The 25101-nt window shown below is 41.5% G+C and overlaps 1 protein-coding gene across 1 annotated transcript in view; it reads right to left on the bottom strand.

The window, feature by feature from the left end:
• ZNF532 (zinc finger protein 532) overlaps nt 1-19277 on the bottom strand; it is a 35862-nt gene extending 16585 nt beyond the window's left edge. The window contains 4 exon segments of the mRNA XM_009637393.2: nt 6609-6785; nt 9718-9899; nt 16114-18440; nt 19199-19277. Coding sequence (XP_009635688.2) covers nt 6609-6785; nt 9718-9899; nt 16114-18440; nt 19199-19217 — 2705 coding nt within the window. The 5' untranslated portion in view covers nt 19218-19277.
• Between the last annotated feature and the right edge of the window lie 5824 nt (nt 19278-25101).

Genomic DNA, 25101 nt, shown 5'->3' on the forward strand with positions numbered 1-25101 from the left:
TCCTAACCCCATCAAGTACTGGTTGATCTCGGTCCTAAAAAATGACTTCTCATTTTAAAAAACCCCAAAACAACCAACAAACCCTGCTTGCTAGAATGCTGAATGTTCCCATTATCCACACAAGTGTTTCAAGTCCTTTCTATATCCCTCTAAGCAATTATCATCAATACTACATTGTTCAACTATGAAAAATAACATTTTTGTGGTCTATCAAGTGGTCCCAGCTTCTTACATGTGCTAAGATAAATGTATTTATTCACGCATCCTCCTCTGACGACCTACAGGCTATTGTAGTGCTTTCTGTGGCCAACCCTCTCCATGGGACAACATCCTGTGCCTGCTCGCTGCTCTGGGTGAGCATGGGGTACTGAGAAAGGGGAGCCCCCTCCCCATCCTCTGACCCCCCACATTACTGCCCATGAAGCATCTTGAACATTATTCAAAACAAGTATTTAGTTTGTCACATTATTACTGATCTCTGCCCCTTCAGAATCCTAACTTCTTGAATAATTCCTGTATGAAAGGTGTTAAAGAGAAGGACATGCTTCTTGATAATAATTAGGAAGAAAGAAACCCCAGGTTCCTAAAATGCAGTTTTGTCTCATACCTCACATCAATACAAACCCACGTACCTTACCAATAGGTTTAACTGAGATCATAAGGGACAACTTCTGGGGGAAAAGCGTCAATGGATCACCACCCCAGCAGTCAGGCGAATGGAGCGCGGGCAGGAACAGAATGTGAACCTCCCCAGGCACAGGGCTGATACAGGCACGCCCTGGGGGACGAGCTGTTCAAGCTCAAAGGGTAGAAAGAGCCAAAGGATCCACGATGCAAGGGATCGTTTCCCTTGGCCACAGCACACAGAGCTACTGAGCATCTAAGCACGCTCCACCGTCTTGGTGCCACCTCAGCAGAGCAGCTAGCGATAATTTAAAGCAGAGATTCTACTGTCAGCTCTCTTCACTCCACCCAAGAAAAAACCCAGAGTCTCCTCAAAAAAATACTTGCTGCAGTTCTGTAGTGAATCTGCTTGAGAGTCGGTACTAACCACACACATTCCCTAATCCTGGGGCAATGAATACTTTTCTTCTGCCCCTTATGTTCTGTCTCTTACGATACTATCTTACATCCCCATCAGCAACTTTGTCCACAAGTCAGGAGGCACCAAGCCTGATTGCTAACTGAGCAGGCAAACAAGCTGAGGCACAAGACTATCGCAGCCTTCTCCCTGGCGGGGCGATTTTCACCCTTCTGGCTCATTGCTCACACCCCGCTGCTAACATCCAGAATCCCAGCGCCTTGGTGCGTGCTGCCGAGCAGCTGATCCCATGGCCAGGTGCTAGAGGGAGACGAGTGAAGTTACAGTGTTCTGGGTTAGCAAGATGTAAATAGAGACTGGCAGAATTAAAAATAATTCTCTGATTATTTCATGATGTATATTTCCATTAGAACCGTATCTTGCAAATAAAATTAGACATGAGGAATTAGAAAACCTGCTTTATCATCCGTGGTGGAACTTGACAGTGATCTCAGCTGGAACGATTTCAGGTCTGTAGTATATAAATTTATCATTGCAGGGTTACATAATTTAATCAAATAAACTATGATCTACCATATGCTTCAGATTCTCATTGTATCTAAAGTAAGGAACAGAAGACTACAGAACCGCCGAGGTTGGAAGGGAGCTTTCTGAGGTCCTTGGTCCAAGCCCTGCTCAAGCAGGGTCAGCCAGAGCAGGCTGCCCAGGACCGTCTCCAGCCGGGTTTTGAATGTCTCTGCAGACTGAGACTCCACAGCCTCTGGGTGACCCGTTCCAGTGTTTGACCACCATCACAGTAAAAAAGTGACTTCTTGTGCCCAGGGGGAAATTCATGGGTTTCAGTTTGTGCCCATTGCCTCTTGTCTTGTCTCTGGGCACCATGGAGAAGAGCCTGGCTCCCTGTTGTTCATGCCTTCCCATACGGGATTTACACATGTTGGTAAGGTCCTCCTGAGCCTTCTGCTCTCCAGGATGAACAGTCCCAGCTCCCTCAGCTTCTCCTTACATAAGAGATGCTTCAGTCCCTTATTCATCGCAGTGGCCCTTTGCTGGACTTGCTCCAGTATGTCCACGTCTCTCTCGCACTGGGGACCCAGTGCTGGGTCCAGTACGGCAGTGCTGTAGGGGGGAGGAAGGATCACCCCCCTCGACCTGCTAGCAATGCCCTTCCCAAGCCCTTAGCGGCCACATCCCTGGGCAGCGAAACACTCGCGAGTGCTGACAGGAGAAAGCAAATCTGCTACAGAAAAGTCTGACATCTTTCTGAATTTATCACATATGAAAATGTATTTTCTATGTAAGCTAAAAGACTTTACTCTGTTTTCACAGAAGCACAAGAACTATCTGGCAGACATGCGAATTTCAGACAGGTCTCTGAGAAAAGACTGTACTTGGTTAAATTCACAGCAACGTAACTAACAGTATGAGTTCTGGCTATACCCACTTCGAGCACTTCTCTCAGGCGCCTTCAAAAGCATGGTTTTCCATCCTAAGCACGTGCAAACCGAGTATGCTGGTTGGTGTGCACCTGCAGCATTTAACATGTCACAGCTCAAAGCCCTGTCCAAAACTTCAAGGCAGGGATGCTCAGCCAGGACACAGCTTACAGCCCCCTCAGCCCAATGAGACACCCGAGGCAGGGAGGAGGTTCCACTGGTCACATCGCCCGGGTGATACCCAGAAACTGCCCCCACCCCATGGTGCGCGCCAAAACGGGCACGGTACAGGCGCTCTTCCACTTTCCAAAAATGGGGTTAACAAATTCACATATTAGCTTAGCTTAAATACATATGTTCTCTCACAGGAAAGTACTTTTGTATCACATAAAAAAATGGTACTTGCGGGATAATATACTTTGTACCGATAATACAGTATACAACCACAATCTGGCTTGATAGATAAGAATTTCTCCAGTATCCAAGAAGAGATCAGCCATGAAAAATATCTTAGTGTCGTTCCTATGAAGTTACACTGTTTACTGAAAAGAAGAAAAACATATAACCATTGGTTTCCCACAAAAACCAGCTAGGCATGCTACAGAAGAGAGCTTCACAAAGTTGAAAGACAAGAGAGCCATCCATTTCCCTATAATTAAAATGATCTAGATTCACCCCACTGAAAATCACTGCACATAAGCTCATTTTTCATACACCAAATATTTTACTGTATCTGTTCTGAAACAACCATTTGTAATGTAATTGTAAATTATGCAGTTCCAGTAAATGCTGGAGGCATGCAGCCATTTACCCAGCGAGCCCAGTTCCTGTAAAGAAGAAAGTGGGAACCAGCAGAGAGTCCCTCAGGACCGGGCTGGCCTCAGCCCATGTACAGAACAGCAATTAAATCCTCCCAGCCACCCTGACACGCGGGGCCGTGGTTCTGGCTGCGCTCTGCGGCGCCCAGAGGAACACCTTGAAGCCAGCAACATCTCCCACCAGGTGAGGTTTGAAACTCACATTCAAGGGTCAGGCACCTTTTATACACGCTGTGAAAACTCGAAAGCTCCCCATTTCCAAACACGGAAGGCTCCCGTAACCTCCTTTTAATTTAAAATTTTTACTTCAAAAGGACAAAAACTTAACTGAGCTTACATAGTCATATCTGTAGTGTTATATGACCATGCTACATTCCTTCTTTCAGTAATGAATTGGTGAAGCTTTCAAAACATACACCAGCCATCTGCAACGTAGATGCTGGGTAACAGGATACAGATAATCCAGCAGCAGCAGCTGGCTCAAATGTGAATGTATTTCCTCAAATATAACAGCGCTCGGCAGCTCTACTCAGCACTGCTCAGGCCACACCTGGACCACTGCTCCCCACAACTCAAGAAAGACATGGACAGACTGGAGAGGGTCCAAAGGAGGGCCATGAAGATGATCAAAGGGCTGGAGAACCTGCCCTGTGAGGAAAGACTGAAGGAGTTGGGTCTCTTCTCCCTGGAGAAGGCTCAGGGGGAACCTCACCACAGTGCTCCAGTACTTAAAGGGCAGCTACAAAGAAAAGAGAGGGTCTCTCTTCACAAGGAGCCACATGGAGAAGACAAGGGGCAACAGGTACAAACCAGGAGAGATTTCATCTTGACACAAGAAAGAAATGTTTTACAGTGAGAACAGTAATTCACTGGAATGACCTCCCCAGGGGCGTGGTGGAGTCCCCATCACTGGAGGCTTTCCAGATGCGGTTGGACGGGGTGCTAGATCATCTCGGCTTGGCTCCCTTTCCCACGAAAGGCTGGACCTGATGGTCTGTCGAGGTCCCTTCCAACCTGGGCTGTTCTGCGATTTTAACGCAGAACATTACAGCAGATAAACCAGAATTTGAGCAATGTCACAAACATTTGATGCCAACTTGACCAAGATATGCAAGAAATATCCTCAGAAACCAACTAATCTAAACAACAAAACCATTAATTTAAACAACAAAACCATTTTCTTTTTAAATTGCTAGCAAGTAGCAGAAACACATATAGTTAATTCTACGGAAACCACACATCCCGATAGGTTGAAATAGACCTTACTAAAGGGTGAAAGAGCAGCTAATGCGAGCGTCCAGAGCGTTGGGGGCAACACCGCACTGCCTGCAGATGCTTGTGGAATGGAAGCAAAGAACTCTGAGCACTAAGACTGGGAAAATCCTACTAATCACTCTGCATGCATTTTTGCCAGCATCTTGATTAAAACTGGCAAATTTAAAGAAAACATCACGTCTTAAGAGGAGCACTCAACTATGAATTCTATGATTTATTACAATACAATAGCACTTCATAAAATTTTTTTAGTCTTTTTATAATCAAAATAAATTCCCAAAAGAATACAATTATAAGCACATCTATATGGAAAGAAAACTAATGCAAAATACTTAATTCACGAAGTTGATCAGAAACAGTTCAGCAGACCCAAGTGCAACTCAAGGAATCTTCTGCACTTTTCATATGTGAAGTATCTTACACAAATGGTGATCTTGACCTTTCGGTTTTCTCTAATGAAAATTATGGGAATCTGAAACAACTTTCAGATTAAATGTTGGTATTTCAGAGCCTCTCACTGAAGATACCATCCTGAATTAAAACAAGGTATCATTTCTCACTGGGTGGAAATGCCTTAATTTGGTATCCGACACGCTAAGTTTGTTGCCATTTTGCTTTAACGTAGGTTTAAACACCTTAAAGAATAAATCTCCTGTTACTATGTTAGAAGAAACAGTGATAAACCAAATTGTTCTGAAATCTGGTTATTACACTACATGGTACCTTGTTTCTCTCGTCTGCCTTCTATTTTCTTGAGTCTGCAAGTTGTTAAAATGTACCGGTGTGCTCTGCACACTCCAGAGAAACAACATGGCGTTAAACACCCGAGTATTTCCCCTCAGTACTGCACTCCTACCAACAGAGGAGAAAGAAGGCAGAAGAAAAAGACCTGCAAAGAGAAGGCATCACGCTAAGACTGATGAGATTTGAAGCCTGATTTTCACATGCATCGGTACCTGCAGCTCCCACCGGCTTCAGCGGAGGCCTTGAATGTTCACACCTTTAAAACAAAGACCCTGCAGCCGAGTTCCTAATTGTGCCCTGTGCTACCATTGTCAGGAAACCACCGTGTCTATGCACAACTTTCCTAGCTACAGAACGAGTCAGTTCTGCTTTAATCCAGAAAAAAGAGATTACGTATCAGAAAAAAGCTTATGTAAACAGCTCTATAAATGCATCTGTTTTGATTTGGAGGGGCAAGGCTGGAAATGGCTTAAAGGCCTCTCACTCAGTAACACGCTGGAATTGCTCTCCTTGAGACACGACCGTCTTCGGGAAGCAAAAACCTAACTCACCACTTCCAAAACCTACGGCTTTCATGAATAAAACCCTAGTAGACAGAAAGAGAAGAACAGATCCTGCAGGAAGAACACCGCCCAGCAAGCGAGCGGCTGCCTGACCAACACAACAGGGCACTGCAGGCGGCCGCAGCCCGTGAGAAGCGCCCGAGGTCCGCCCAGAGACCACAACTGCCACTGCCACAACCATCTCACAGGTACACACCCTGGCCCCTCTGAACCGGTGGAACTGAAAGAACCAAGTTTCCGAATTCACCCAGATGACTGCCTGTGAGCATGCAACAGAAAAAAAAAAAAAAAAATCACTTTTTCCCACCTTTTCAACCAGATGTTATGAAAATCACTGCGTAAGTCCTGATGAGTCCTAGCAGTTCTTTTTGGAATGACATTATCTTAATTCACAGTAAAAATGCAGATGAGCCAAGGAGATTAAAAACCAAGAACGAGCAACACACTAGCTGCCTGTCCCAGTCATTTCTGTAATTACTGTGTTCCTCTCCTGCTGCGCGTGGTGTTTAAAGAACCGCTATTGCTATGCTCATGGAAATTTAACCTTTGCCAAATAAACTGCCAGCTGAAAGCTCATGAAAACATGACACGAACTCCACAGGTTACCAACAGGATGACAAACTGCTGGTGGTACAGCACGCGACTTTTAAGAATATAAGCACCCGACACAACGCAATTTCACAAGTTATTAAAATGCAGGCAAGTGCAGTAGAAGATTAATTTTGCTTACTTTGGTTCGCCTATCTTGATACCCGGGTGTTGTGTATAGGCATGGGAGTGTGTGCTGGGAGCAGATTTAAATGCCATGGGACAGATAGGACACTTGTAAAAGACTTCACAGTGAGAACCTTGAATGTGAGACTTGAGTGCCGCCACATCAGAGTATACAACATTGCAATGCACGCAGCTGCAAAAAGAGTGGAAAAGAGTCAGTTCAGCCTCGCCCAAAGCAGCACTGAAAGAAATGGAATCAACACGGATTTTCAAGCAAGTGGAAGAGATAAAACATATACATACAACCGGATAAAACTACGTTATTCTGTCAATTTAAACAACCCAGTAAGAATCAACATAAACAGAGATTTGCGTATCAGGAAGTAAGAAAAAAGGAATCTCCCAAATTTAGTTTGAAAATTCTAAGAGATACGAAGTCAGAACATGTTTTTACGGCATTACAACAAAACAGACAGGAGGGCTGACAGAGGAATATTCTATTGATTGTAAAAAGAATGCTTAAACCTCTGCAAATACGTGAAGAGATTTTACAAAATGCATTTTGAGCACATGCAGTGGATTGTACCAGGTACGCCACAGCAATTTAAAACTACCACCAAAATGGAGAACCAGTAAGGAAAGCATTTCCACCATTTCCCTTGTTTAGATTTAATGAAGACACACGGGTAATGATTTTGTGCACAGGTAATCAAATCAGCACTTGGATTTAAAACCAAAACAAAGAGTAATTTAAACTCAGGAGGACAACTAAACCGAATCTCTACAATCAGATCAATCTATCGGATTGGAATTCTGAAAATATTTTTCAAAAACATACTTCCGCTGTGTTGAAAATTTGTGACCTTTCCGCATCATTTCTAAAATGAAATTATTAAAAAAATTGAATTAATATTAGTACATAAGAATTTCTATACACAATGGTCCCCTCTAGTGCCATACATTTCCAGTACTAGATGATACTAAGTGCAAGAACATGCTGCAATAAGCAATTACAAAATAACCTGTCAAAGGAACAAATTTCTTATTGACTAGTATTTTGCAGTAAGAATTCTACAATTTAAACATAGGCAGCCTCTACCCTTCCAAAGTTTTAATTTTGGCATCTATCATGGCAGCATGATTGTTGTCATAGAAATGTCAAATCAGCTTTTTGATACTGTTTTAATGCCCTGATGATAGCAATAAAGCAGGAAATAGTTATACATTGCATTCAAGAATCCCGTTTTCCTTTTAAAATGTATCACCTTTGAGTTTAATGAAATATCATTTCTTTTCTGAGCACTTAATTTACATTCTTAATGCTATTAATCAAGTTTATATCTCTCTGGTCTCTGCTTACCATTGCATTTTCTAAAGTAAACGTCCTTGTCTTTTTTGGGTCTGTTAAGATCTCCTCTGCTTATACCGAGATGAACATCTCTTCGTAGCGGTACAAAGCATGACCCTCTCATTAACAGATAGAAGGTGTCACCTCGAGAGAGCGGGGTCAGATCTCTCGCCTCCCCATCCCATCCTGTCTGGACTTTATTCTCAGCATCCACCATTGCATTTTAAAACAGCTCTTAGGGACCAAGCTGTCCTTTCTTGGACTGCTATAGCAGCTGTCTTGTTTTCAACTTGGAAGGATGCAATTAAACTTAAGGTTGAAATTTTTAGCTGATTTAGTTCAGGCAACTAGCCTAGATCGCTGAAATCAAACTGAACTCCCTCACAGGGGTCCTTTGGAAAGGCAAGACAGGTTGTGCTGTTCCTCAAGCGAACGCACCATGGCCATAAGGAGATGCCGAGGAGCCTAAGAGGGAAGACATTAACTTTCCCAGATACTGCTTTTCTTTGCCTGGGTATTTTTGGTTTAGTCTCACCATATACAGAAATTTTGACTTAGTGTGACATGAGACGTTTATGACACATGTCAAAAGTTTTGTAACTTCAGTTTAGATTCAAAGTGAAGGATTTATGAGTCTTCTGGTGTTACTGGTGCAGGCCAGGAGTCCCTGAAGATGATTCTGTGTACAAACCCAAGAGACACAGACTACAGGGAAGGGAAGTAGAGTGGAGGTAGCAGATCTAAGAAATTTAGGACAAGACAGACTACTGCTTGGGAGGAAAGAATAACGGAGAAGAACCCAAAGAAGCACGAAGAGCTGGAAGTTGTGTCAGGCCATGGATTCAGTCTGAAAACAGATTGCCACAGCAGTTGGTTTGATGCAGTAAAAATGCTTTCTTCCCTTAGTGAGAGATTTCACAGCCATCCTAGCAAATAAACTGGTGGTACCGTAAGGGGGAAGAAGCTGCCTACTGGTAAGATTTTAAATCACCCTTCTCCAGTCAGACAGGGTGAACTGGAAATTGCAGGAGTGCTGAGCAAAGCTCGGCTGTACGGGTCGCCCTTCTGAGCTCTTGCTGTGCTGCCTGCCATTCAGCACAAGTAAAATTCTAAGATAAAACATTTTTTCAAGCCTTTCAAAACTTAACATTTCTGTGAAATGCCTCTGATCCCCATTTTCTCAGTGAGTTGCCATCACAGGGAAACATAAGACTAAAAGGGAAACTGCAGAGCAACAAAGAAGAACCAAAAGACCAGGCTGTTTGGTTCAGAAAGGTGGTTTTCAAGCGATGTAAAGCTGAGGAATCTTGACAACCCAGAGAAAAGTGAGCAGCCAGATAGATGCAGTATGCCCATCAGCATCTCAATGATAAATTCTGGCAGTAAATCCTGAAAATGACTGTTCTACCAGAGAGAACAATCTAAAATTCCCTGTTTTGAAAAAACGGAAAAGGTTTTTTTTAAGAACCTGAAATTAAGAAAATACATCTGAATTCTCCAGACCTTATTCACTGTGAAGTCCTGAATCTGACATTTTATGGCTGGATGAGATTAGCTAATATTCTGATTTAATAACATACATAAGCGAATGCCCAAAACAAAGCAGAATCCTAACGTGGTATTTATTCCAAAATGTGTAGTACTAATAGCATTGTTGCCATGACAACCGTAAACCCATGAAGCTGTACTCTACAAACAATGCTTATGAAAATGGAAAATTACTTTTAAAAGCATAAATTATACATAAATTGACAACAAAAGTAATCATTATACTGACCGAAAACCAACTCTTCGGGTATAATGCAGGCAGTTCTTAGTGACATGAGTCTGGAAGTGGACAGATCTGCAGATTGCTCCACATTCAGGACACGTGTATGGAGATTTATGCTGATGAATTCTCTGGTGTGATGCAAAACTGCACTGGTTAGGAAGCAGCATCTGGCAGATATTGCATGTCTTCTAAACGATAAACCAAAATAGATGAAACAAAAGGTTTGGTTCAGCTATACATAACGCCTTGTGTCAAACACTGTAATATATCAAATAAAAGGTTAAACGTTATGACTGTGAGATGTGAACCGAAAGAAGTGGGCAAGCACTAAACGCAGGCCCTACTGACAAATCTTGTAGGCCAGCGCTGGCAGGTATCGGCAACCAGACGTAGTGGCATCTTGGGCCCTTCTGACACAGCAAAGCTCGCTCGTATGCCGCTGACCAGGGGAGATGCATGTTGGTTTATACACGTCTCACTCAGGTGCCTCAGAGGGTTACCTTAAGAGTGCAAGGGGCCTAAGTACAACTTGAGAATCAAACCCTACCGTTTTAACTCAGTGCACCACATAAAGTAAAAAACCCCAAACCCATTGAATATACTACCTTCATTTTCTTTGATCCTTGCTCCTGAGGAATCCTGACAGTACTATCCGTAACACCAATAAAATGGAGTATTATCAGGCAGAAAGTGCACAGATAATTTCAAATGTATTTCTCAGGCTAGAATACAACTTATGCATTATATCAACATGTTGTGCCTCTGAGTGAAAACTAGAGATACATGAAGTATTTACAAAGCTTTTCTTTGCAGGGCAATCTTTCTACATGCAGGAGCAACTTCACTAAACTAATTCTTTTCTTGTATTTTGCTACCCAAAAATAATTAAAAAAAAATCTTCAACTACATGTTGACCATATGCCAAATCAGAAACACTGGAATTCTTTGGGTGCTTTGTGCCATTCTGGGGATGAAATGCAAATGGCGCAACCCAGGCTTCACTTTTGCTCACAGTTGCTTTCCATCACTGGAGGGCACAGAGAGCCAACCCTGTAAAAGCATTTCATTAACGCACCTCTAAAACCTCTAAGCAGATAGCTGACACCCTGCACAGAGCTGTGCTTCTGTTTAACTTCGATCATGGAAGCTGCTTCGCTGGCTTCAACAGAAACACTCCTGGTCTCAAAGGCAAGCACAAGTCTTTGCAGAACAGGACTTCAACTCAATGTCACTTCGTAAGCCTTTGCTTTGTAAGGCTTTTCAAATTACTATTTCTTATGACTTGGGACCTACAAATCTCACCAGTGACTTACGAAGATTTAAAAACAAAATCAAGACTCCTCCATGCCATGGGTATTTTTTTAACATGAGACTTGCGCATTTTTAGAAATGCTATCCATAGGAGTCTTGCAGATGTAGTGACGTGTACATTTTGCAAGAGCACAGAACAAACCAAGATCTCCAGAGCTGCATTATAAACTATTTACTAACCTATGTATGAAGAAATCCTGACATAAGTAATTAAGAAATAATAGTTTCTTGCTAAAAGACAGGTGCCTCACAAAAAGTCACCCCCTTCTTCCAATTTAGGCAACTCTCCTTTAAATCTCTTCTAAAAACCAGTAACATCCAGATGATCCAATAGCAGAATCAAAGCTACCGCTGTAGAAGAAATAGCACAGTGTTACAAACAACTTTCATAGGAGCCTGACTTACTAGGATTGGCAACACCACTAAAAAAACCACTGCTCCCGTCTAATCAACAGGAGACAGACACTAACTCCAAAGACAGAAGGAAAAAGCCTTTATAGTCACTGCAAAAAAAGCGTATTTTTTTTTCAAATAGAACACTGTTCAATATCGAGGTCTAAAGTAACTTCTTAATTGCCTTAGCATTTTTACAAGATCACTGATATTCCAAGAACAAGTATATTTGGTATTACAATCGGTACACTCCATTTTTATTCTTTTTCCAAAATGGCTTAATCTAAACGCTGTTTTTGAGGGCCCATGCAAATACTTTGACTCTTCTTTTAAAAAACAGTGATTTTAAGTAGAAATGTTGAAATGAAACATGTTGTGCTCACACACACAGAAGCAAGAAGTGTACTTTCATATGGTTCACTTTGAATGTTTACTCTGTGAACGTGGTGGCCTGATATGTTTGAACACAGTCTCCATCCAAACATAGTCCTCAAACGTCCTGACGACAGCAAGATGGCCAAATGCGAAACATTAAAACAGAGGAAGTTAAGCAAAGACAATCTACCATTACTCAAATTCAGGTTCAGTATCAGCACCCACTGCCAGCCCAAAAGGTTAGGAGACAGCATGGGCACACGTACTCCCCTTGCGGAAGGCTCTGCCTGAGGTTAACTATCTGCAAGGACTGGGAACTATCAGCCCGATCAGAGCCTTTGTGACACAGCAAGTCTGAAATCGCATTCAGACACATATAAATACTCACTTTGAAATGCCAAATATTTGTCCTCAATTGACCAAACAGCTATGGACGGAAACGCTGACTCACGCCCTCCGACACGGAACCAACTGGCTTGGGATGTTAACTTTGTCTTGCTCAGGCTTGAAGGCAAAATCCTGACTAACCACAACGCTACTTAAAAAGTGCTTGCCACATTTCCTTGGCTTTGGTACCACTCCTAAAATCTATCCTTTGCCACTTATGCATTAATAAACAGCAATACAATACTGCAGAATCTGGAGTACGACTGGATTGCGTAAGAACACAGCAAAGCAGAACTTCGTACTCCAGTAACAGAAACAGACAGGGCTTCCATAGTCCTGTCGTCTGCAGCACTATGAAAGGAAACCGGGATGCTACGCCCCAGAAAAGCCATACAGCATTCCAAGCCCAGCTAAGCGCATCTCTCCGATTCTGCAACAGGCAGCCTGCAAGATTGGCCCGCAATGGAGGTAACTCAGACTGGCACAGAATGCCAATAATGCTACTTGTTAAGGCCACTGGTTTGCTATTTTGAGGAGTACAGAAAAACGTTTAATTGTAACTGATTACAGTAGAACAAGAAGAATCTGCTGTGAAATTCTGAAATTCAGCATATTTGCTTACCATTTTATTTTGGGCTTAAGGTGGCATTAACTTCCAGTTCTCTCATTCCAACCCACACCAAAATAAAATACAGTTTGTGAAAATCATCACCTGCCTGCATTTAAAGTCAAAGTTTCAGAAAAAAAAGGGTTAGAAGAAAAAATGGTGGAGGTGGAAAATAAAGATACACAAGAACTATGGGCATGAAGGGAAATGAGCTATGTAGTTTCCATGGGAGCTATACACTTACATCTGTACATAAGACTGACATTAACATTAATTAGCAAGGTTTGCTACTTTTTTTTTCCCCAGTAAGCAGATGAGAGTTTCACTCAGCCAGGAAACCTGCCAGTGAGTGGCCCCATTCCCTTTCACAGGAGTATTAATGGCAGTAAAATATTACAGAAAGGTAACAACTTTATAGGGAACCTCTTTTAATTGTTTTACTATTGTTTATTTTAAAAGAAACATTCTGCCTTCCTAACAGGCGTTTCAGAAGAACAAGAAGTAACTGCTGCTCATTGCTTAGACTCCCTGCAAACACAAAACAGTATACAGCTTCCATTTCGGGAACAATTAGGTGGGCACTAGAAAGAATGGTAAACTGCAAATAACTTTTTTTCCTGCTATTTGTTTGCAAAATCCAAATGTTTATTTTTATAATTTCTTCCTTCCTTCCGAAGTTAAAGTATCAATTTCATCTGCCTTTCCTGTCTCCCTCCCCCCAGAATAATGGTAGTTTTACAACCAAAAGCCAGTGCCAAGCCCTAGGAAGAAAAAGAGGTCAGATTATTTCTTGTCCAAGCTTTTCAAGGGGTAACATGTAATGAAAAAGTACTAAAATGTTTATTAATAAATGCTTAGACAGAGTCTTTCTTCAGCAAGCACTACCCTTGCAGCAATGCTTCGGACAAAAAAATGGACAAAAAGGTAACAAGAAGAAAGCAGGATGCATTGCTCTCACTGAAGCACCTCTTCACTTAAACAGTCTCCATGCTGGACATTTCAGTATAGCTACAACACTACGGTGTGCAATAAAAGGCAAGATAAAACCAGCACAGAATGGAGCAACTGCTGCTTGACATATGAAAAGGACTAAGAAAATACTGAATTAATTTTTAAGAGGATATTTCAACAAAGAACACTGAAAACTACATTTATTAAGAGCGTTCTTTTAAAATGGAACAATATGAAAATAGCTGCTTTTCCGCCAGTGCTTTGCAGCAACAAGGCTATTGTTTGTTTGGTTTGGATTTTTTTTAAACTTATCCATGGCCTACTAAGCAGGTATTAAGGCCTTATTCATACATCAGCTCTTAAAACGAGAGCACATTTCCAACAGGAGACGCAACCACATTGATAGGTAGCAGGCAATGCTGACTGCTTTCTGTACCTTCAGAGCTTTCCTCCCTGAACAGCAGTATCTGTGTGCCCATACTTATCTTTCCACCTAAGCCGCAGTTCTATTTTGACATTCTGTGAAGATCTCAGTTGCTTTCCTGTAGTAAATCAGCAGGGTAAACAGTATCCAACAGGACATGCATAGAGAGCAAACTCGGCAGCAACCAGGCAAAAGCACTGGACAGAGGTAGCAAGAAAGGGCAAAAGGTGTTTCTAGAAATCTGTTTACCTGTCCATACAAAAAAAGGGCCCCACAGAAAGAGAGTACATCACTTTTAAAATCTTCGTTCTTCTCTATTGTTTTCATTTTATCCCTACCTCATCCTCCCAACCTATTCTCAGTACCTTTGTCTGTCTCTCATCCAGTTGCTTTATCTTGGTGCCTTCTTAATTGCTTGATTTTATAGCATCAAGAACGACAGGGTTTTCACAAGGACTACTGGATCTTATCATACCAAATGATAACTAATGGACCTATTATGGAGAAAAAGATAAATCTAACACCAGTAAGCACCACCAAAGGAGGGAGTTAGCTGAAAAACAATTACTGAGTATTAAGTAACTCAAGAGCTGGTGCAGAACATATGCATGGTCAGCCGTTAGATACTGTTCAAAAGGTCTAAGGACAGAACACATTATGCTAACTTCTTTGTGACAAAAAGCTTGAACTCGCCTATGATAGGCACACCTGTAGTATCTTACAAGCAGAAATTCACTCAAGTGGCCTCTCACTGTCAATCCAGGCAATTTCAGCCTAAGGCCACTAGCCAGTGAGTAAAGTAGGCCCTGACGCAGAGCCGCACGATCCACATAGTCAAGATCATTTCCACGCTCAAGTCTCTCCACGTTACTGTCTGTAGCGGTGGGCGCAGTGTAACTGCTTCATGGCCACAGAACAGGTCCTAAGTTTAGAAACCAGATTCTGACAGGACCCTGCCTGTGCTTCTATGACTAGCGGATTTTTTCCTAACTGCAGCACTTAAAAACCTTCACCCTGCACATTGCGGTGCGATTAAAAAACGTAGCAAGAAGCTGCAACACCAAGCTCAACTGAATGCTTTGAAACGCACCAGAATCCCTTTTAATTGGCACGCCCCAACAGAAATCCAGCTATATCCTTTAATTAACCACCTTAACTCTTACACGGTTATAAAATACATCGCACACTGATTAATATTAACTTTTATTGACTGACGTGCTTCCTTCAGATTAGGCCACATACATTAGTAAAGAATTTTAAAATGTTTTGTAAGTTTAACTCACTAGCAATCGTGAGAGGAAAGGAAAACCAACACAAATAAACAAATGGTCACACAGCAAGAAATGCATGCTAGGGAGGAGCACTGCTCTCCACTTCTGCTTAAGAAAGACCTGAAGAAAACAGCATGCATACCCTTTCAATAGACTCAGTGTGCCATTTATTCACCGCCTAGAGCCCCCGTAGGTAAGAGGAATGCCTAGCTCGCTCACGGTGCTGTATGAAAATAATAAAAACTGAAGACAAATCAAGAATTAATCACTTAAACGTATCATTCAGATTGAATAGGCGGGCTGTTAACGAGGGTGCCAATTAAGTGGATTCCGCAGGATACTCAAATTCCAAAGCACAGAAAGAATCATTAAAAATTCTTAGTAAAGACCATGATTAGTTTCAGTATTATAACGTTCAGCTGCAAGAAAGCTAATGCCAAATTTTTGTAAAAATATACAGTGTAAATTTCAGACTTCAGGGCCTAAAAAAATTCTAAGAAAACTCTTACTTAAAGAATGTTGACATTCACTACGTAAGTGCTTGCAAGATTTTTTTGTGGTTTTCGTTTATACTTTTAGTGACGCAGGTTCAGATAATTAGCAGCTAAATGAAAGTAAAACCATATCCAAAGTCTGCTAGGCTTATAGATGAAACATTGGAATTTAAACATATGATACTCTACTTGTCCACTTGTGTCTGCAGCCTGCTGGAAATGAGTTGCAAGAGATGTCTCATCTTGGAAAACTTCGTTACACTCCAAACACTTTAGACTATGCCTACAGAGTTTCGAAGGATCTTCGTCTAGTGGCATAGCTGGAATGACGGGTGTACTTGCTGGGGCTGATATTACTGTCCCAGTTATGCCAGACTGTATCTTTGTTACGGTATGCGTGCCAACTCCCACAGGGCTTTGAAGCATAGATGCAGCAGTATTGCTTGAAGGAGATGCTATCATTTGATCTGCTGGGACTGGTTTTAAAATCAGGTGTGAACACTGCATTACAACTCCTTTTTCCTTGTGTCCACGAGCATGGGAAAGAAGACTGCATTTATTGTAGAAAACTAAATTCTTTGTACAATGATTACATGTCACTTCAATGCGCACGCTCCTCCTGTCATAGTGCTGGGTCAGGCTCTTCTCAAGAGCAAATGAGTCACCACACTCCAAACACTTGTAACCTCGCGTTGGTAACGTTATTCCGGCATTGGCAGGGGGACTGAGGTTTGGGATGTAAACTGGTACGGGATTAACACTACTCAGCACCTTGTTGAATGCTTCCACTACAGAACTTTGTAGAGACGACACCACCTGGACTCGAGACACTTTTTTAGAAGGCTGTGAGGCTGCTGCAGAAATTATTGCCTGCTTTATTTGTTGCTGAGGTTTCGTTAGCACTTGGCGGAGTTCAGAGGTGGTTTGAGCACCTTGAGGCAGAAGATTAAGGTTGGCAAGATGGACTGTCTTTGGCACAAGTTTAGCGCTGGCAAGGCTTGATGCTGGCACCACAACAGTCTGCTGCTGTATAGCGTTGGCAGCTTTTATAATGGCGCTACTGGCACTCTGCACTGAAGCAGCAGATATCACAGTGGCTTTCACTGTAGTATTGTTAGCAAGCTTCAAATTAATAACTTGCGAACCTGCTGTTTTAACTGCTGAAACAGGGAGAAAGGCAGTAGCCACAGGTTTGATAGTGACCTGTTTTGGTGCAAGTTCTGCAGATGCAACTGCATTGGTGACAACTGTGGACTGGAGAGGAGCTCTAGGAGGAGAGGAAAGAACAGCAGCAGAAGTTGGTGAGGACAGGAGAGATGTCATGGAAGTCACCATAGAAGCAGTCTGCTCTGGCTTTTTACCAGAGTCCAAATCAACTTCTGGCAACACTCTCGTAACAGTTCTCTTGATCTCCCCAGAAGAAGTCTTGATGGTTTTTATGCGAACTTTAGGAATTGCTGGTGTTGACCCTGCAGGAGAAGACGGAGACCCTTTGCTGCTGTTTTCACTCGATACACTTCTGGGGCTATCAGGTGGTTTGATAGACGGCTTTTTAGCACCATCAATGAGACTCTGAGATTCAGGTGATTTTTCAACAGCCCGGGGACTTTCACTCATGTCTTTTGGTAATGGAGAAGATTCTCCTGAATTAGACTGTAAATCTTTACCGGGATCTGTAGCTGCCTTTTTAGCACTCAGTGCTGCAATTGCAGCAATGCATGAAGAAAGCTTTGCTGATGACTTTGCTTTGGACTGTGAAATGCTGGCAAGATTTGCTTCACTTTTTTCAGTACTCAGTTTTCCGTCGAGCACCCTGTTTTCAAGAAGCTTCTCAGAATTGTCTTTTAGCAATTTGTCCTCTGTTTTTCGAGCTTTAAAAGGCTCGTAGACACTTAAATTCATGGTGTTTGTCTCTGTCTCTCGTTTAGCAACTTTATTTTTATCTATACCACTTGAAACTGGGATTCCTGATTTAATCAAGTTCTCTCCTCCAAGTGCCTTTAGTTTGTCATATGCTCTGAAATTTGCGCGCATCTCCTCTTTATCCGGAGGGTCATCCACCTCAATTTTTTCATCATCATCAAATTCTTCCGCACTTGATATTGGGCTGAACTGGTTGAAAGCTGAATCCTTCAGTGTGGTCTCAGAAGCTGACCCACCATCTTTAAGTGACTTCCCTTCATCTTTACTGTAACTATCAAGAGCTGATGATGTTAGGAAGCCATTATGCAAGCCATTGCCCGTGGAATGGTGGCCATCCTTGTCCACACCTTCGGAAGAATCGATAGTACGGACATTTTTCACAATGACACTCACACCAACATCAGATGACGATGGGGCATGAGAATCTTCATCTGTGTGAGCATTTTGTTTTATGTGGCTTTCATGGTCATCATGTCCAGATTCAATAGCTGCTTTTGGATCAACCATGTCTGGTATGTCAAAGGCTGCAAGAAGGTCATCGAAATCTGGGGTCTTCATATCCCCCATGGTCATGTATTTGATTGTAAGCAAATCTGTAAAATAAGGAGAAAGTCATCATCTCAGTATGTTAAGCTCTAAGAGCAGAGTCTTACACAAAATAAGCCTATGTTCACATATACCATGCAAAAAGGAGTTCTCTCATTTCTGAAGTAATATTTTCAGAAATTATACATTACAGAACAGTGTGCCAGTGCAAGTGTACAGTCAAATGATTACAGCAAAAACTACAGTAATCCATCAACTTCACAGCCTGTAACCTAGTCATTTCATTCTAGGCACAAATTTCTCTTCAGTGATTTTCTTCCTGTCCCCCCTCCTACACCCCCTCCTGCCCTCTCCCACATACACTATGATTACAGCAAGATACCCAGACTTCCCTGAAAATAACGTGAGGCACTTGCAATTCCTCCCAAGTCTAAATTTTCTTGGCATTTGCATTACCAACCTGAAGAGCCTTCTTAAAGATGGTAATAAATGTGTTTTTACTAACAGTTAAGACTGTTGCACTGTTTTCTGTGAATTAAATTGCTTTGTAAGAATCATGGAATAAGTGCCTCCCAGTGTTCACAATGCTTTTTTCCAGCAACTCTAATGAAAGATCTGCTGGATCTACACTAATCCTGACAGGTGTCTCACCTACTTTAGAAGCCTCCCATAACAGAGATTATACAATCTCCAATGTAATTTATTCCAGTCATTCACAATTTTCACCATTATATGTTTCCTACTGCATAATCTGAATCTTTCTTGATGCAATCTGAATGAACTACATGCGGTTCTATTCACCCACCCTCTTTGCAACAGCACATTACTCCGAGACCATTATCTCCCTTCAATCTTCTCCTTTTTAGGCTAACCAACACTTCAGGGCTTACTTTCCCATCACAGATAACATTTTCCAGATCCTCTTCTTTTTGTTTGCCGCTGGCCTCTATTGTTGTTTTCTTTCCTTCAAATTCCCAAACCAAACAGGTAACTCAAACCTGAAACTTTACAAATGCTGTGTAAAAAGAAAAAACTAACTTTGAGTATGCTTTTAGATTTAAATCCCACTATGACATTTGCTTTTTTCCACACACATTTCAATAATAAATATGCTGAGGTGTGCAGGGGAATCAGTTACAGAAAGCACAGACAGACACTTTTTCATGCTCTTTCATAACCACACACAGGTATGATTTGTATGGTTGTGACAGAGCTGTTTTTAACATACTTTCCCTGTTCAGCAATTATCAGGCCAAAGTCAGTATTCAGTGTGAAAAGATACTTAACCAAGTTAAGTGTTATTGTTAGAAAGTGCCGTTCAGGATGCATCATGTCTGACCTTCTGCCTCTCTATTGGCACTGAAGGACTGGAAACATTCTTGTTAAATAGCTGAATGGTCTGTCTCCCGTTACCAGCTAACGCAGGCCACCGGAGAACCCCGGTGTGACTATCCGCAACAGTGCTCTCCAAGCTCCTCCTATTAGCTCAGATAACCAAGAAGCTACATGCCCCATGGCAGAAGCCGCTTGCCAGCAGAAGCTGCTTGCCAATGGAGATGCATCCTACAACTTCAGTAGCTCGCTGCCTCCTCCTCTGAGCTCATTATCTTGAGCTCTGGACAGAAACTACTCGCTGACCGTTGAGTTCAGCTGTAACAAAAATCTGTAAGGCACTAGCTACCTGGAAGTCATTATGGACTCTAAGAAAGGCACCTGAGGAACATTTCTCAAGGATACTGCAATACACACAGACATTTCATGTAATACCTTCAAATAAATATGTAATAGTTTTGAAAACTGTTTACATGGCCCACTTAATAGTTTGATTGCTTTGCCTAACTTATTAACTCCTTTTCATTACACCAAGTCCTTCTGCAGAGCTGGACTCAGCGTGTGAGTCTTCAGAAAATATGAGTATACCACTGCAACTGATGAATTTACTCTCTTAATTAACTCGTAATTCCTTTACTTAATGAACAATATATAGTAGCCTATCATGGTAAATGCTCATTATCAAGACTTCACTACTTTTGTAAAGCATATGGTTATAATCCGTGTTTATCAGACACAAGATTGTTTCATAATGCTGGTAATTCTGGTTTTATTGTGTATTTGTTTAATTATAAAATTTAAAAATCCATTTATTGAAAAGCAGGTTTCTAGCCCTCATGCATTTAAAACTAGTAACTGGGATAAAATGTGCATAAGGATGTAAGAAAAGAGACTAGACGAGCAACCAGCACAGCCCAACTCCCCTGCAGTATAATCAGAAGCTAACCCATCGTGTGCAGCACATCTGGCAGCAGACGCCTTCTATACCAAAGCAAGATAATTATCACACTTCTGCACAGTTCTGCAGGCCTGAATTTTAGACTACCCTCTGCCTGAAAGATTTCAAGATCCTGTGAAAGGGCCACAATTACAAAGGAAGTTATCTAATAAATACAAAAATATATACAGACATAATATCAAAATTACAAAGAAAGTTCTTAAAAGGATTAAATGGCAAAGATTCCAGAGATCAAAGTGTATCAAATCCATGTAAAATCACACGAACAAAAGCCTTAATTGACAGAGTTTTTCGTGATTTGAGATACTAATTATTTGCACTCTGGTTGTATATTTGTCTATAGGTGTCTTCTTGCAGTTATTATATACACTCTGAAAGAACTATGAAGTCTTCCTAGTCTAAAATGTCCTCTAATTACATACACTGAAGTTTAATTAGCGTTTAGCAACAGCAATGAATTAAGTACAGGCCCAGTTACAGAGTATTTTATCCAAGTATGTCTAAGAGCAAAACTGCATAGCAGAGGAGAGACGTTTGTCCTTTACTGAGAAACTCAGGCTAATTCCAAAAAGTGAAAGTATCTCAAAGGAATTCAGAGGTCTGCAGAGCTCATACCATAAATTTATCCAGAGAGAGCATACTGCATAAAGTTGCAAGTGTCTTTCAAGTGTATGCAGAAGGAACAACTCCCATGCTCTACCAGAGCATGAGAACGGAATGGTTTCTTCTATATGGGGGACCCAGAGCTACTGCTGCCCTTATGAAGAATCGTTCCCATTCTTCAAACTTTTAAAAGCAATCCAAGTTAAACAAAAAGGGACAAAACACATGGCCAATCTTGGTAAACAAGCAAGCAAAGTTGTAACCTAGACAATTTATCCATCTCTTCCTCACTATTCTACCATTTTAAGACTCAGTATATAAACTATGTTTCTATCACAACTACCAGGACTCTGAAGCCACGTTCCTCTTTTTTTTTTTCTTCCAAAAACCTTTCAGTAACTCCTTCCCTTAAGGATAAAACTCTGCCTTCTATCCAAGATCAAATCAACTGACACCTAGGCTACCAAAAAACCCCATAGTTAAAGAAACAACTGTCAAGAGCTCCACCTCCTCAAACATCTTTGTCCGAAATAAAATCTTTTTCTCTTTTAGTTTCTAAATAATAGAAACAAAATTCACCTCAAAACATGGGCATGCAAACTTGACATATATATTATGAAGAACAATGATAGCTGATACAATACATTAAACACCCCTAATTTTGTGCGTACTCACATGAAGAGTCAGTTCTTAGATTTACTGACTCTGTCCAAAGCACCGTTTCATTTTCAGGTGACAGTCCCTCTTTGTAACATTCCTCTTCCTTCCCGTGGACTAGTTCCATTCCCTGCCTCTCCACCTGGCTGGCTGCTGACGTTTACCAGGAGAATGCCAGGAAAAGCCCATCACTTTTGTCGCAAGACTTGCAACCTTTAGGGTGCTTGAATTACTTGAGAAAAGTTATTAAGTAAAATCAGTTTCTTTACAAATTCAGGCGTTGCTTTGCTTACTGATTATTCAATGATAAAAGTAAGTGAAAACGAAAAAATTCTCGATATGGCCGATAGGAATTACACAGCTAGAGTGTCACGGAGCAGCGAGGTGCAATGCTTCTGTCTTTTTGATGGTGGCGATAAGACTTCTGGGAAGATACCAGTGAGTCTTAAAAATTTAACATAGCAGACTCTGAATGTACTTACTTCGTGATTTCCATTAATCTCTTCGGTGACAACGTCCACCCCTATGTGGGCATCAAGACCTTAATGAAACGTAAGGTGCGAATTAAGTTCTAGAGGATAAACCAAGATTGTTTTGTTTGTGTTGATGCTTTGTTCAAAGCATGTGTGCACGACTTTCTACATTCTTCTTTCTCTGGAAACGCATCCCCTGAAGTAAGTGCTTCCTATGAACAGCACGAAGCACAGGTTTTTAGCCAAAGGAAGATACCCCTTGACAGTTCCACTGCCTTACTTTCCCCAGTTAGCCTTTTTAGGACAGTTCATCTGGTAACACATTCCAGGGAAGCACTCACTTGGTTAGTTATGTCAAAACAAGAACTCTCTCCTGACAGTGGAATAAGCAAGCAGGACAAGACTTTGATGCTACACCCATGAAAAATACTTAAATTCTTGTAAACCTTTTGGGGCCTTCACACCCTGGCTCTTAAGCTGGAAAGCCTAAGGACGTATTCGAAGATTTTTGAAAGGCTGATCTCCAGAAAAAGGGGAAAACATCTGCAAGATATAGTGCATGTGGGAGCTTCTGCCCTATTATCAGGGATTCCAGAGACTGTTTTGAAATACTGCTTTCTTACAGCAATTATTTGTGCAGATGCAAGGAAGGCTCAAATATGCCGTGACATAAATATCAACCAAAGAAATATCAGGGCTTAGAAGTAAATAGCTGCTTCTGAATGATTAGTAAGGGCAGTTTTCTTTTACTACATGGAGTTTTTGTCACTTCTCCAGCCCTGTATCTATACCTGTTCCAGGTGGAGGGACTCCAGCCGTATGAGGAAAACCAGACAAACCCACACTTTCACGTACTCTGCCAAGGTGGGGGCAAGCAGAGAAACACACAGAAGACAACATTTCTTCTCACTTTCTAAATATGATTTATCTTGTAGCTTGGGCTTTGGGACAGCTGCAGATGGGGCACAGTATTCTTCTCCACAAGAAAGACCAAGCCGCCTATAAACTGCTGCTGAAATTAAAAGGTACTTTTTGGTGTAAAGCTAAGCAGTGGTAAACACTGAAACCAGACTCCTTCTGTGGAAGTTCAACAGCCTAATGAAGACAAGAAAACAGAATCATCTGGCAGCCCCCAGACAGGTCATCTCTCCAAGCCACTCAAAACTCTGATTTTTGTCTGTCAAGTACAAGAACAACGTCAAGCTTTCCAGGCCTAGCACTGACAAATAATCCTCCTCCCTTTGCAATATTTTTCCAATTAATATTCTCTACGCATGAAAGCTTCTAACTATCACTTCTGGATCACGAGCATGGTCTTACATGCTCAATTTTATGCCTTTATTTAATCATTAACCTTTAAAGAACCAACCGACTTTTCCTCCTTGACACGCCACCCTCCTGCTCATCCAAATCTTCATTGCTCAACCACAAGTCTAGGGACTCTATGCAATTGCTTTAACTGTCTCTACTAGCCGTCTTTTTGACCACATTAAATTTAAATTCCCACCCTCCGCCTTCAAATCTCACCTGTCTGTAGTTATAATATGTAACTCCATGTTTTTGTTCAAACAACTATTCAACTCAAGCTTTAGACTGGATCTAAGGAAGAAATTCTTTGCAGTGAGGGTGGTGAAACCCTGGCAGGGGTTGCCCCGAGAGGGGGTGGAGGCCCCATCCCTGGGAACATTCCAGGCCAGGTTGGCCGGGGCTGTGAGCAACCTGATGTGGTTCAAGGTGTCCCTGCTCCTGCAGGGGGGTTGGGCTGGGTGACCTCTGGGGGTCCCTTCCCACCCAAAACATTCTATGATTCCCTCAGCAGCAAGTCTGTTTATTATTTAAGGAAATAGGAAAACCCCCAACTTTAATTTTCACTACCTATGGAATTCATGTTCACTTCCTACAGTTTTTATCTCCATTTGTACTACCTACAGTTGTGGACTGTTCACTCTTTAGGGCAGAAACCTTTGCCGTTCTATGTTCTTCAAAGAAAATCAGTGTTCTTTTCAGTACTGTGGAAATAGGAGCACTGAGACACAACTTTTCAGTGCTTAGCACATGGTAATGTCCTGATTCTGGAAGAACACTTCTGGTATAACCATATATAATAATTATTCTGTTAGACTGGTATAAATTCCCAGTTAGACATACTATTCCAGAACAAAATTCTGATAATCCGGTGTAATTACTCCACTTCTAAACATGAGTAATGATGCCTAAATAACATCATGCTCATTCTGGAACAAAAGGCGAGTGATACCAGCCTAACCAGCACTTTTTTTTTTTAATTTCTGTATTGTTATGCCAAGAAATTTCATCAGGTAGAGAAGACTTAAGTGATTCAATCAGAACTACAGTTATATATATTCTAACATTAGGCAAACATCAGCCTAATACACAGATTACGAGCAGTTCATTAGCTATTAAACATATATTAATAATTATGACTACTAGAACTTCTGATTATTTACTTTGAAAGCTAAATATCTGAAAGAAAGACAAAAGCAATATGCTAATGCAACCACTAAACCTTCTTCAGGAAATGAGAACCACATCTCAAATCACAACTTGGTGTGGTTTGAAATACTCCGCAGGCAAGTAGGATACGCAAGAGGCCACTTTAACCACAATCAGCAATGCCTATCACATTCACATAAAACCCAGGTTCCTTTTTCCTTGTCAAAGGTC

Source organism: Egretta garzetta, unplaced genomic scaffold (assembly GCF_000687185.1).
Source record: "Egretta garzetta isolate BGI_Z169 unplaced genomic scaffold, ASM68718v1 scaffold384, whole genome shotgun sequence".
NCBI lineage: Eukaryota > Metazoa > Chordata > Aves > Pelecaniformes > Ardeidae > Egretta > Egretta garzetta.